General features: G+C 38.9%; 1 protein-coding gene across 8 annotated transcripts in view; it reads left to right on the forward strand.

The window, feature by feature from the left end:
- The window catches only part of CD47 (CD47 molecule), a 44,306-nt gene extending 40,502 nt beyond the window's left edge, over positions 1-3,804 (forward strand). For 2 of the 8 annotated variants that reach the window (XM_081199054.1, XM_081199060.1), the window contains one exon: positions 3,599-3,804. In XM_081199054.1, the coding sequence (XP_081055180.1) occupies positions 3,599-3,655 (57 nt within the window). In that variant the 3' untranslated portion in view covers positions 3,656-3,804. Of the gene's footprint in view, positions 1-3; positions 36-675; positions 717-3,598 lie in introns of all 8 variants that reach the window. The other 6 variants (XM_081199055.1, XM_081199057.1, XM_081199056.1 and 3 more) reach the window with 6 other exon arrangements.
- Positions 3,805-14,627: the final 10,823 nt, after the last annotated feature.

The following is a 14,627-nucleotide window of genomic DNA, read 5'->3' on the forward strand; positions in this document are numbered from 1 at the left end:
CAGAAAGCTGTCGAAGAACCACTTAATGGTAGGTAGTAATTGAAATTTTGATTTATATTCAGGGACTTGGTTTTTGTTCCAGTCCAAAAATTAGCTTTTGGGGCTGTATAAAAAATGTATACAAGATAATGAAAAAATATTCCTGACCTTAAATTGTTGGTTTTTCATAGATCTCTTATGGGTATTAGAAAATAGTTTATGGCTCTGTAATTCTTGGTTTATCTGGACCTTTTCAAAGTTCAGATGGCTTTTTTTTTTTAGGATAAATACCACTTTGATCTTATAAATTCATTTGCCAAAAGGAATTAGTTTCTTAATGAAAGATTTGTTCCTTCTGAAAAGTAGATATGAGTTATCTTTTGCATGGGGTTCACAAGTTTCTAGGGTAGTGCTTAGCAAAACTTGGCATGTTGTTTTTTTTTTTTGTTTTTTTTTTTTTTTGCCTTTTGGTCTCTGATTTCCTCATTTGATCCAACTGGTATGGGGGGAAATCCCACTGAATGCTGATGTAGAATCAAGAGAAAGGCTGGTTGCGTATCAGACCCTCTAATTTCTTTTCCATTACATGGAACTCTTGCATGTCTTAAATTACAATATATTTTAACACTGTTTCTACTAAACTGCTGTTTACTCCTTGCTTCTCTAACTACTAACGTTTTGCTTGGTTTTGCAAAGATGCGAAAGGAGTGATGTTAGAATGATGGTAAGTTTTGCCTGTATTTATTAGCTTTGCTTTTCAGTAGGGCTATGGGATTTTTCCTTTGTTTTGATTTTTTCCCTTTTTCATGAAACAGGAGGCACACTTCAAAGCATTAGTATTTCTAGTTATTAGTTTTTCTAGTAAGACACAATCCTTGAATATTTCATCAGAAATAGTCCCTGAGGTCCATTTTTTCTAGCTATGAAATAAGGTGTGTGTGGGTGTCTCCAAATAGTGGCGGTTTATAGTCACTTTAAAGCCATTGGCAAACTTCCTTATTTCCAGCATCTTTACAGATTTTAGTTTTGCAGCTGTGGCTCCATAAATCCATTTGCTGCATCAAATGGCCCTGGTCCCTTATTAAATCAGGCAGGGGGCTTTGCAGTCCACAGATTGCCCTCCCAAAATTTCAGTCAACTGCTGAGCCCCAGAATGCAATGCAACAGAGAACAGTGATAGAAAGGAGCTTCTTTCTTCTCCAAAGCCAATAACAATATGAAGCAAATCTCCTACATCTTCCCCAGCCCTTTTGGCAAATGCGGATGACTAGGGAAGGAGTCAGCAGCGAGCACAAATATAGGCTGGTTACTGAGCCAGGGTAAAACTTGTAGATGTGCGTTTGCCTCCCTTGAGAGGCTCACAGCCTTGTAGCAAAGAATGCAGTTCACAAATAGAACATATACTAATGGTAAACATATTATCTGAGTGTGGAGCTTGTGGAGCCAAAATTACGACACCCTCACACAAGAGGGAGGTTATTAGCAGTCCCATGGTTAGAGAGAGAGAGAGAGAGAGAGAGAGAGAACCTGAAAAGGGAGAAGAGGGGAATGAGACAGAAACAGTCCAATGAGTACACAACATGCTAAATGGCTAAAGTATATTGAGTGGAGGAATTGGATTGGAACATCTTGAAAGAAGGTAGGACTGACTGGAAAACTGAATGAGAGCCTTCTACTGTGCAAGGTTTGCTGCAGATTCCACTTGGCTGTGAAAGGCCTACAAGCAAAGTTGCCAGGCACACACAGGGTCAGGGGGAAGAGTTTCCTGCAACATTGCTTAGCTGGTGGTCAGGAACCCTGACCATGAACACCCCTCCACACTGCAACATTTTGAATTGTCACTTTATTCCTGTTTTTTAAATTACTTTCCTTCCTTTATAAATAAAGGCAAAATAGTATTGGTGGTGGATGTGATCAGACAAAATGGTATTGGTAGTGGATGTGATCAGTCTGTTAGACTAATGCTTACTAAAAATACTGATTTTCCTAATTTTATTATTAATCCACAGGGAATTGAGCAGGGTGGGAAATAAGTGTTCATGTTTACATACTTCATTAATCTCTGGCTTGCTATTTAGTTCAGTGGCTTCTGTATTAATCTTGATTTCATGGGAATCAAGATTAATTAATCTAGGACTGCAACTGAACTTGCAAGTAATTAGGTTTTAGTCATTCAAGCAATTCATCAGTGAGATAATCATGAGTGTTTAATCTGTTTGTTCCAACTGTTTGTGCATCTTCTTAACACTAGATTCAATGAGAAAGTAAGTAAAATTCATTAAACCCCACTTGTACTGTGTTAAAGAGTCAATGGGGATACTTGAAGTGTAAAATAAGAGGACATTATTATTCAATTTATATCCTACCTTTTTTGCAAGGAGCTCAAGGGTTCCCCCCTCCCCGTTTTTTTCTTCACAGCAACCCTTTGATGTAGGCTAGGCTGAAATACTCAGTCTGGACTTGACAGTCCTCTTCATACTCTCTCATCAGTACTTTGTCTTTATAATCCCTTCAGTCAGAAAACAGTTCAACTACACAAAAATTATGCTCTGTCACCCCAATGTCTTGTTGATTTTTAACTAAGAATGAGCGAGTCCAAATGGAATGTCCACTGAAGATCTGCCACAGTTTGACCTTTTTGGTTCCACTATCCTGCCTTAAGAAGCTGGTCTCCAATGTCAACTGACATCATGGAAAGTCTTGCAAGGCATATAGATACCCCTTTTATTAATTGTTTTTAGCATAACTCTTTCTTGTTACGCTAACTGAGGAACACCTTTTATGCTCCAGGTCTCTTTTAGAAGTAAACTGCCAATCTTTTTGTCTCATTCAGAACTATCTACAAATCAAACCCTTTTTATAACAGAACATCATTCATTCACGTAACCTGGTCATGTCACTGTTTCTCCACATGGACATACAAACCTGCCTTGTACTGACATCTCATTTGCACATAACAGTAAGCCATGGTTAAGTAAACTACGGTTTATTAAACCGTAGTTTGACCATCCAAACCCACCACCTTAACTATTGTTTGTTTGGTATCAGCAAACCACATCCTCAAGCCATGATTTATTGTTGGCTTGTGAAACTTGGTTTGTGTTAAGGAAGGCTTGTGAGTACACCAATCCATAATTAACTCTGGTTTGTTTAGCCACCCCACCCAAGATGTTTGCCAAGCTACAAAGGAATAGCTAGAAAACACTAGATCTTTACATGACACCCTGGAGAGCCACTGGCAGTCAGAGCCAGATGGACCAAACACATCATGCTAAGCCATGATTTGTTTGGCTCTCCAGGGTGTGCTGTAAAGATCTTTTGCATCACATGACAATTTAACTGGAGATGCTAAGGGTGGAACTTGGGACCTTCTGCATTCAGTCTTACACTTCAAATACATTTGCACATCCTCGAATAGGTTTGTGGAACTGAAAATAGCTGCAAAAACCAATTGATGCTGATCTTTCATAATGTATATAATGAATGGCTATTATTCCTATCTCAAGCCACCTACCTTAAGTTCTGAAGGCACTCGCTCGATTTATCAGATTTAACTGTTTGTTTTTAAAGTGTCCCAAATTTCAGATAATAATTTTGTGGTTTATTTTTCCCTTCCCAGCAAGGTAAAGCAATCTGGCAATGGACATGGAAACAAGTGGAGAAAGACTTTTGTTGATACACCGTGGCCTTGATGATGCACTACTCAAAGAAAAAGAAAATCAGGAAATTAGTTGTTTTGCATGTGTGGAAAAGTGCTGTAATGACTTATGAGGTAACTTTATAGTCACAGGAGTTGTGGTATTGTTTAAAAGAGAAATGAGTGTATGCACGTGAGTTCATTTTTATTTCTCTCCTTTTTGGTTAGATGAGGGAAAGACTACAAAGGACTCTCTCTCTCTCTCTTTTTTTTACCCACCGTTTTGTGTCTCTTTAGTGCTGCACTGTTGAACTGCCACTTTTCATAAAGACCAGACTTCATGAAAGGACTACTTTCCAACATAACAGTGTTTGGCACATTAGCGCCTTTCTGTCCTGGGCCAATTTCTGTGATGCTATACAGCAGCTACTTCTTACATGAAGTAGCACTCCTAGCCTCAAAACTGGGGAGCAGTGTTGAAGGAAGGGAAGCAGAAGAGTTGCTCATGAGTCCGCAGTTCTCACTCTTCTTTTTTTACTTTTTAAAAAACTTTTTGTACATATAACTGTTCAGTGCTAATGTATTTGCTTGACCTTTCCCAACCTAGTTGTCCCTCAAGTGTGTTGAACTACAACTCCCCCTCAGCACAAGCCACACAGCCATGCTGGATGTCGCTGATAGGAGTCACATTCCAAAACATCTGGAGGGGTCCTGGGTTGGTGAAGGCTGATTTATATTACAAAACAAATGGTTTTTCTCCTGGTAGCCTGCAACATGGCCAGTACCAGCCCTATATTTAGAAGAGGTTAAGCTTAAGCTAGCATTGGTATGACTGAAAGTTATTGCAGGGTCACAGAAGATAAATCAATGGGACCACTTACACAAATCTTTGTACTGCATGATAAACGATGCTATTTTTTCCATCTTGCTATTACACACTGACCTGGTTCACATTACACAAAACAGTGGCCAAGTGCAATGACCTGGGTATGCAGGCTCCCAAACTAAGCAAGTTTGGCACAATGTGCAAAAACAGCCTAATTCCAATCTTACCTTTTTGACATTTTCTATGACAAATACAGAAACCATATTCAAATGAGAAAACTATCTATATTAAGCACTGCTCATACCCTATGTGGTGTGAATGTGAGTGGATACATTACAAGATGAACAGATATTGTTTGTATTATAATATTTTTGAAAAACGATCATCATTAGTCTTTTCTAAATAAGAGCCTGGTTTCCAACTCTCTCAGATGATCACAAAAGTCCCATCCACGCACTTCCTGTTAGTATTCCTGCTGTATATACTGTAATTCTTTGTGTGCTTTGGTGATCAGTATTGTAGTCAAAGTAACTTTCTCTTTTTTCCTATTCTTTAATTAAAATGCTCTTTAAAATTAAGGACCGAGTTCAGCTTTCGTGGCACAAATCCCAATTTCTACACTGCTGAATGTAGTAGTCCTTTAATGTTCATGAGGCTGAGAATCATCCCATAACACTTATGCTAATTAAATCCTATTTCTTTTCCATCTCCTGCAGTTGCCAGAAACTTATGCGCAGAAACAGGAATTGTTCTTTTTTGGTCTATAGATTGCCAGCATTCCAAATTAAGCTGCAATTTTTTTTGAAACTATGATTTCTGTGATCTCGTCTTTCAGTTATTTACATATACAGGATTTATTATTTATTTTTATTAAATTTTGTATACTGCCTACATCCATAGATCTCAGGGCAGTTCACAGTATATAATTACAATATAAAAACACACAAAATGCATAATCAAAAAGGACAGAAACAAACCAATAATCCCCTCTTCATTCAAGAGGATTTAAGGAACTGTATTCCTGTATCCATCCCACTAAAATATTCTGTGTAGACTCCATTCAAGAAATTGCATTAAAAAAACATTGTGTGCTCTTCTGCACCTTCCCATTAAGAATCTATCCACTTTAAATATACTGCAAGATTAATTGTATTGAAACATAGCGTTCTGAGCCCCTAAATTGTGGAGTCTCCCTTTTGTAAGTTCAGGTCAATTTCGTGAAATGCTCTTTCTTAAAATGTTCAGTGGGACTTTTGCTCAGTCTCCTGATAGCCCTCTGCCCTCAAATAAACTGTGTTTCACATCTACATAGCTAAAATGTTTTGTTTTAATCTAGTTAGCTAATTGTTACTACCTGAACAACCACCATCACAATGAAGGCTGAGAGCATAGACTTCTTGAGTAGCTGAAGGCCTGATGATGCTAAAGGCAAGTTCCCCACACCCGCACTCATTGCCCCATTCAGTACAGCAGTTAATGAGCAAAACATTTGCCTGAATAAAGGGGCTTATTAGAGAGCTCTGATGCACTTTGGTTCTCATTTTTTAAATGGCTGTGCTCCCTGGGAGCAGGAATATCATAGATTGCCTCTGATTTTGAATATTTGCTTTGCTTTTATTATTATTACTCTGGTAGCGTTGTTCAATGCTCATATTCCTGCATTGGTTTCCAAAATTTATTCTTAGATTTCTGGGTACTATTGTTTGATCCTCTGATAACTACCGAACTGGGTAAAAGGGCTACATTCTCATGTCTGCCCCTAACTGAGGTAGGTATTTGAAGATCGTAAATATTCATGTAAAGATGGCAGGATTAGGTGGTAAGCTTGTACATTGGCTTTAATTCTTAAGGTTTGGGATCTTGGATCTCTCTTTCTAAAAATTAAGATACTATTGTGCATGTGTTTGAGGTCCGCCATCCTGAATGCAAAACAAAATTCAATATATCCCATTAGTTGGTGATCGGTCCACGTGTTCCGTAGCATCGTAGTAAGTTGATTCATTGCTGATGCATCTCATTTCTGGAGCATGCAGAAAATGAGAATTCTGCAAATTCATTCCATGCTATATTTGAATTTGAAGTCTAATCCTGCTGTTTGCCTTGCAAGACTATATGATTTTGTTTGAAAAAGCACTAAAGACAACTTATGTAGCCCACAAACGGGTAAAGCCAAATTCTTTCCTATAAATAAATATTCCTTCGTCTTACAGAAAGACTTTGATTCTGATTATGCCCTTTTGAGAACGTCATAACATGTACAAGAGGGTCCTGTGCTTTAAATTTCATACGGCCGTCATTCAGAAGAGAAAGTTTTCCTAAACTAGTCCTTTATTTCCCCCCGATGTTTAAGAAACCAAAGTGGTTATGCCTGTTTTAATACTTGTGATTGGGGTTTTCTTTTTCTTTTTGTATAAATATAAAGCCAAATCTTTGTTGTTTGACCATTTGGAAAAATCTTCAGTCTTTTAAACATAACAGTGTGTTTTTATTTATTGAACATAGCTTTGTAAATCAACTATATAATTAAAATAAAAGTGTTTTAATTTTTTGAGGGTCTTTCTCCTTGCGTTCTCGAAGTTACTAACAATTATTTTTAGGCCTGCTAGGCTACTTTTCTTTCAAATTAACCCTGAAAAGTTTGTTGCAAATTGTTACTAATTCAGTTTTTCACAGTATGCTTAACCATGCCCCTTTTTCCCATTGAAAATATATTAACATTAAAACAGAAATGTCAGTGACACACTTTTCAGCCAGTGAGTTCAATGCTATGTTCTAAATTAGCATATTAGCACTAAATGTTGACATTTCTTTAAAACCATGCAAAGAAAAAAAAGCTGAAATAATTAAATTTCTGGGAGCTAGTGTAAATATAATGGAAATAACTTAGCAAAATGTAAAATGCTCTCTTCTATGCTGTGGAGAAATCATGGTGAGATGCATTTTAAGACATTGAAGTTGGTAATGTATATTAATCATTCAAGGCATGTTATAGCCTTATGGGGGGGGGGGAGTTGGCTAACTTTTTAATTACTTGACCTGAGAAACGTCAGCAAGACATATGAAGGAAAAATTATTTTCAGATCAGATGCTTGTCAGATTCATACTTTTTAGCAGTTACTTTTATGGCACATCCCTTCTCAGGTTAAAAATTATCCAGAAGCGCTTCCATAAAAAGCAAATATTTTATTATGCCTGGGATATCTTGGTGTTTTTGTAGGTAAGGTTTGAGGAGTTCATATAGTGACAAGAAGGTCTGTTTGGGCGGGGCATAATTTATTGGTAGGAAAATGGAGAAGGCAAAGGAGATTTCAAAGATAGAATGTCTGATGCTAACAGCTGCAGATCCATTAGCATTCCAGTTTTAAATAAAATTTAGAGTCTGATTCACCTCATGCTTCAGAATATATTGTTTGAGACTGAACAATTTATATGTTTTTCAAGGGAAAATATAAGCTATGTGAAGTGTAGGTGACCTTGTAACCGAAGCAACACAGAAAACACAGGTGAATGTTTCCTGAACTTCTCCATCCTCTTGGCATTTGTAGTACAAAAGCTTCCTTAGAATTCTAGATTTAAAAAACAACACCACAAAAATCCTTTGCTGCCAAGAGCAACAAAATAATAAAGAACATATTGATGTGTTTTATTCATAAAAGTTCAGCCCAAACTGTTTCTAACCTTCTGCTGATGTTTCCCTTTCTCCCACTCCCTCCATTTTTGTTTTAAACTTGACTGTCTTATATTGCAACTTTCTGAATTCCCACTTCACATGCTTACATTTTCTGCCTTTACTTTCCTGTCAGGCATGCAGCATTAGCTTTCCGATATTACCATAAGCATACATTGGGCTTCATTAATCCAATAAATTATTTATTTCATATATTTATATGTCATTTAATAACAGAACAGTTTCCAAGTAGTTTACACCCCCACCCCCAATTAATAATGAAACTATAAATAATTATTATTTCTCCAGCCACTCTGGGTGGCTTACAGCATATCTGAAAACATAAAACATCAAGAGTTAAAAACCTCCCAAATAAAACAGTAAAATTCCCAAAAAGCATAAACTTGACAGCACATTTTTAATACATCTTGAGAGTCAGGGAAGTGACTAACTAGCTTGACTACAAGTCACCCCTTTTTCCGAATGCTGCTGCTTTCATGCTAGACCTTGCTATGGCCATTGTTGGCTGCCATATTCAAGGCTGGGTAGGAGTTTTTCCACTTGACAAATTGGCACCAGCCACTTAGTTTTTGCCCACCTCTTAGAAGTCATCACTACTTTGTGAGGTTAGGCATTGGGTAAGCCTTAGTCTTGGCTGGAGGGGAGGTTGTAGCCTCTGCTTGCCCTCCTTGGTTAAGGGTATCCCATTAAAGGGATCTGCGAGGAGTTCCTTCTGTTTGACACCCAGATGGGAGCTAGGGCCACAGAACTCCAGCAGGGACCCCTCAGGGGGTACCCCTATTTGATGTAGCTCATAGTGTTGCGAAGGTTACCTGGATACATGTTCAAGGTTTGCTCAAAGACTACAGACATAGCAATTGGAGAAATAGTAAAATTTATTGCTGACAGCAATAGGTCCATTGGAGGTCTCTCCCAAGGACTGGAACCCTGATCATTTGTGCTCTGGGCTTATATACCTTTTTCCAGATAGCGTTAGGCATTACATATTCATAAACTGCAGCAAAATTAAACCAATAAGCTTGAACACCACCCTTCCTATATCCTCCTATGTCCATATAAAGATTACTTTTGCTTTCTATATAATTGCTCATTATTTTAGTAATTACTCATATACTGTTATCAGCAAGCAAAGCAAAAATCCTCAATGGGCAGACAAAGCCCCAAAACCGCCTCCGGTTATCAGACATTCTGTCTACTATGTGGAAAGCACCCAACTTGGACATCCTGTTTCACTGAACATTGGGTTATGATGACCGTCCCATGGCTATGATGGATGTCTTCCTTACAAACTGCAAGCACAGCTAAATGCATATATGTTTGCTGCTAACATAGCAATAAGGCTAAGAGAAAGGCACAGCACTTGGCTTTTTAGAATTAGGCACTTTTGGCACTATAAGGTAAAGTGAGGCACAACAATATATATAAGGCACAATAATATAACTATGCTTTCTTTAGGGGGCCTTGCCACAATAGCTCCTCGCCCATGATGTGGTTGACCCTTAGGCAGACTCCCAACAGACAGGCTGGAGTTAAATAAATGGCTTCACCCAACGCCTACGCCAAACCACATCTGTAACCAACAAAGTTGTACCGTATTTGAACCCCCCTAACACTATATGCTGCTGTCTGGTCTGCTTATTTCACTACACAGGGAGCAACTGGGTCTCTGGGCCTTGGCATGCAATTAATTTTGTTTTCCCAACGTTTCCTTATCTGTTAATTTCTGTATTGTATTTGACTTCTGTGCAATGCAAAAGCCGCTGCTGGGAATATAGCCAAATATGGCACAAGTTTAGTACTCATTTCCATGTTACTTGTTTCCAGGAAAAAAAAATCCTCTTGTAAATAACATGGAAATGAGCACTAAACTTGCACTATATATTTACTCAAGTGGCTTTTATGTTGTGTGAAAACTCAATACAGAAATGAACAGGGAAACTTCAGGAAAACCAAATAAGCTGCCACATGAATACAACCTCTGTGATCTTCAGCCTTGAAAGGCTCTTAGCACGTTTTTTACAATGATACGACATACACACTATACCAGGTATAGGAAGGTACAACTAAATATCCTTCTGTGAAGGGAACAGGCATTTCTTGCCTCCCTTTAACCTTTTCCTTTGCAGTCCCGTGTCCCCCAAAATCTGTTGCTGGGGTTCAAGTGCCCCTTGTGAATGGTGATGGGCAAGATACTTGATGGAAATCACTTCCCCTTCTGTAAACAGAGGGGCAGCATAGGATGCAAGCCAGGCTTCCTCAACCTCGGCCCTCCAGATGTTTTGAGACTACAATCCCATCATCCCTGACCACTGGCCCTGCTAGCTAGGGATCATGGGAGTTGTAGGCCAAAAACATCTGGAGGGCTGAGTTTGAGGAAGCCTGATCCGAGCACATATATTTAAAAGGAACAAAATACAGGCAACAATTTTAAAAATCAAACCTGCCCAGCATTGGTCAAATCAGATACTAGCTGTAGTTAGAAAAACGGAGGCAAATTATGGAGTTTCATTTTTAGAGGTATTACATAAGTGATCAAATAGACTTTTGAGTAAACAAGGAAAGTGATTTCGTTTTTTTAAAAAGCCCATTTCGATAGAGATAACTTGGGAACCATGTTTTGCAAGATGTACACTTCATTTATTCTTAATGAAAGAAATTAGAGAGTGTTCATAGTTTAAATGTCTGCCTCATCAGAACTCGCGTGTGCCTCAGCAGGTAATGTTCAAATCCAGTTGGAATTCTGCTGTTCTTCTTCATTTCCCCAAAGGGAAAAAAAAAATCTTATACTTGAAGATTATGCTAAAAGCATGAAAGCTTTCTTTCTGGAGGTGTCAGTTTCAAAACCGTAATATATTAAACTGGTATTGACTTTGTGTGTAACCACCATTCTCACATGGCCCACCCAACGTTGCTGTAAGGGATCATTGAGGTCACATCTCTTGGTACTCAATTAAGCACAATTTTATTACATGCAGTGATATATCAAAACTGTGGAAAAGCAGAGAACATTTTCATCAGTATTGTTACTAAAATAAACCAAGTTTGAATTTTGAAAGCACTGAATCTTCCATAGAAACTGCATCTGTAAGACAGCAGAACTCCCCCCCCCCCCTTTGTTGAGCATGCTGAATAGCTTTTTCATGTTTATGTGAATGCAGAAAGTTGTTAGCTGCATTTGCAGGAGAGGTTTGGCATATGTCAGTGTCGCACACTACATCAGTAACAGTAAATCAATGCTTTAGAGACCTGTAAATTCGTATGCCAATGCACAGTGTCATCCTGTGGATAATAGAGTGACCTGAGGTTGAAGTCAAAGCTTGAATGTCTAATGATGTTTTGCCATTCTCTGCTGTTCAGCAAAACGTCAGGAGGAGAAGCTGTTAACCAGAACAGTAGATACATAAACTTCCAGATCTGGCCTAAAAAGTGTACCCCATTTCTAATGGGGTGATGCCAACATCTTCCTTGTCTTCTAAAGCGCCTCTCTGGTAACAGTGCTGGTGGGAAGTTGGTTCATGAAAAAGCTGTGATGATGGCTGCAGAGTGTACCCTTATTTTAGCTGATGTGAGCAATTTATCTAGATTGATGGAGCCAGTGAGCCAAAGCTTCACTGGCTGACTACCTCCTTTCCTCTTAAATGAGAGCATCCCTAGAGTGAAGTTCAGCTCACGGGAAGTCCACATCCAACCCACATTTTCCCCTTCACTGAGTACTGAATGTGTGATATGCACAGCCTTCCACCAGAAAGATGTATTGCTGCTTTTGTCCATTTTATCTCCATACCGATTGTATATAGTGTGTATAGTCTTGTTTGTTCGGAGCTTGCCTTGTCTTCCCTGTTTCTCAAAGGGAAAGATTTGTGTAAGCCGCAGTAAGAACTCCAAGGGGGAGGGACAGAGAGACTCTGTTGTTTGGGGTGGGTGGCTGTTTCCATCATGCCCCATCCTCCTCCTAGGAGCCTTCATAAAGGAGGAGGAGCAGCAGCTAGAAGAAATGTGAGCTGGATTCTGATCTTTTGAGGTGCAGAGAATGTTGACGAAACAGCAGCCTCTGTTCGGGAAGTGATAAAAGTCCACTGACTGAGGGAAGAAAGAAAAAAAAAAGACAGGGCCTAGGGACAGAAAGAGTTGCAGCACACACCAGAGGAAACCTGAGGTTTGAGAGGGAACAAGAATGGCAAAATGTCACATGCAAATGGGCTACATGGAGTTGGCGGAAATGACTGGCAGAATCCGAGACCAGGGAGAAGAGTCGGTGGAAGAAGATTGGAAAAAAATTAAAGTTTATTTACAGAAATATTGTAAAATTAATGAATGTTAGAAGGATGCTGGAATGAAGTTATATGGCTTTAGCAGAAATGTTATAAAGAATTAAGTAAAGATAGATTGTTAATGGGTCAAAGTGGAAATTGAAGGTTAGATGGTGTTAAGATAAATTATAGAACAAAAAGTAAGAAAGATGGAAAGGATTTGCTGAAATAGTTAATTGAACTAGAATACAAAAAAGGGAGGTGTGAGGAGGTCGACGATACAAGTAAATGAAAGGTAGAGATAGAAATATTGGATGTGTTTTTTAAATGTTTTTGCTTTTCTTGTTGTTTTGCTGTATTTTTTGTTTTTCTTTTTGATGTATTGTGAACTTTTTATTGTTTCTTTTTTCTGTAACTATTAAACTTTTAATAAATATCTTTTAAAAAAAATAAAATGTCACATGCAAAAAGGTGGCTAAAGGCCCAAGAGGCTCTAGATTTGAGAGAAGAGTGAAGGAGGCTCCGAGTTGAGAAACTCACACAGACCTTACAAGATGAGCTGTGCATTGCAGGAGTGAAAAGGCAATTAAGCTCTGGAGTAGAAGTTTTGGGATGAGCAGCCAAGGGGTGGAGCCAGGGGTCTAGTACTCACATTCAGTTTGAACTAACAATCCAAATATTTGGCAGTGGCTTCCCAATTTATTATACCATTGCCATAGTAACACCTTGAATTACAGGCCTAAATTAGGTCCCCAGATGGCTTGCTACAAACGCGTAATGAAACATATTTATATTAATTTTAAACAGAGAGCAATTAGTATAAAGGGAGAGAATGGAAACTCAAAGTTGAGTGTTATTAATTTAATATTAATAGGAATAGGAATACTAGCATTGAGAGCACAGCACTATATCCATGAATGGCTTCTAATGACATGTGAAAGGGTGATCAGCACAGCAGCAGTGAAATGCCTATAAAGATGAACGATATCTCAGTGTCTTACTATATATATATATATATATGCAGGTTTTGGTGTCTTCGGGTGTCTTCCCGTGTAAGAGTTGGGGTGTCTAGGCGACGTTTCGACGAGGTCTCACTCGTCATCTTCAGGCTGGTGCTTTCGGCTTCTTGTTACTGGAACAGAGCAGGATCTCAGTGTTTGAGTTCCTATAAATACTGTTGAGGGGGTGTGGTGTATAGCCTCCAACGTTCTGGGCAGAGAGGAAGTTTCCAGGTTAGTGTGCCTTTTCTTCTTTTGTTCATTAATTACTTGAGGGATATCTTGAGTGATAATCTTGACTCAGATTATCACTCAAGAAATCACTCAAGATATCCCTCAAGTAATTAATGAACAAAAGAAGAAAAGGCACACTAACCAGGAAACTTCCTCTCTGCCCAGAACGTTGGAGGCTATACACCACACCCCCTCAACAGTATTTATAGGAACTCAAACACTGAGATCCTGCTCTGTTCCAGTAACAAGAAGCCGAAAGCACCAGCCTGAAGATGACGAGTGAGACCTCGTCGAAACGTCGCCTAGACACCCCAACTCTTACACGGGAAGACACCCGAAGACACCAAAACCTGCATTCCTGTACCCGTGAAAATCTACGAAAGCAAATATATATATATATATATATATATATATATATATAACCGGAAGCTTAAGGTTGTAGTGGTGGCAGCATATAGCCTGGGGAAGGCAGGAAAGGTCTTGGGCTGGAGTGAGAAAGGAAAGTGGGAAGGGGCAGCTGGAGGGGAAGGAAGGCAACCTGCAGGAAACAAGTTGTGTTTTAAGAAAGAACCCAATGGGTTGCCTTCCTCACAGAACTTTTCCACCTATGCCCACAGCCTAATATCTACTCAATGCTGCAAGTTGTCTCCTTGGCTGGAGTGGGGCAGGGTATCTCCAGGGTATCTCAAGGAGTGTTAGAAACCGAGATATGAAAGCTAGAAGCTAAATGGCACCTTAAGCCTAGGTTATGGGCACAATAATGGACTGTCTAGGCACACTTTTTTATAACAAGAATACAAAGCTGAAAATGAATGAACTGCAGCTAAAGTCTTATATTCTTTTTTCACATGGTCTAGTGAAGACTTCAAAAAACAAAGCCATGCTTCCCCTGGCTGCCCCCCTAATATTCTTAAGCGTGTCTCTTCTCCAGTCTTCAGAGAGTGGCTGGAAGGGGGGAGGCAGAAAAAGGTCCTCCTTTCCTTCCCCGCTGCAGTTTTATTCTGAAATCTTAGGC

This window comes from Podarcis bocagei (genome assembly GCF_964188305.1).
Source record: "Podarcis bocagei genome assembly, chromosome: 6".
Taxonomy (NCBI): domain Eukaryota; kingdom Metazoa; phylum Chordata; class Lepidosauria; order Squamata; family Lacertidae; genus Podarcis; species Podarcis bocagei.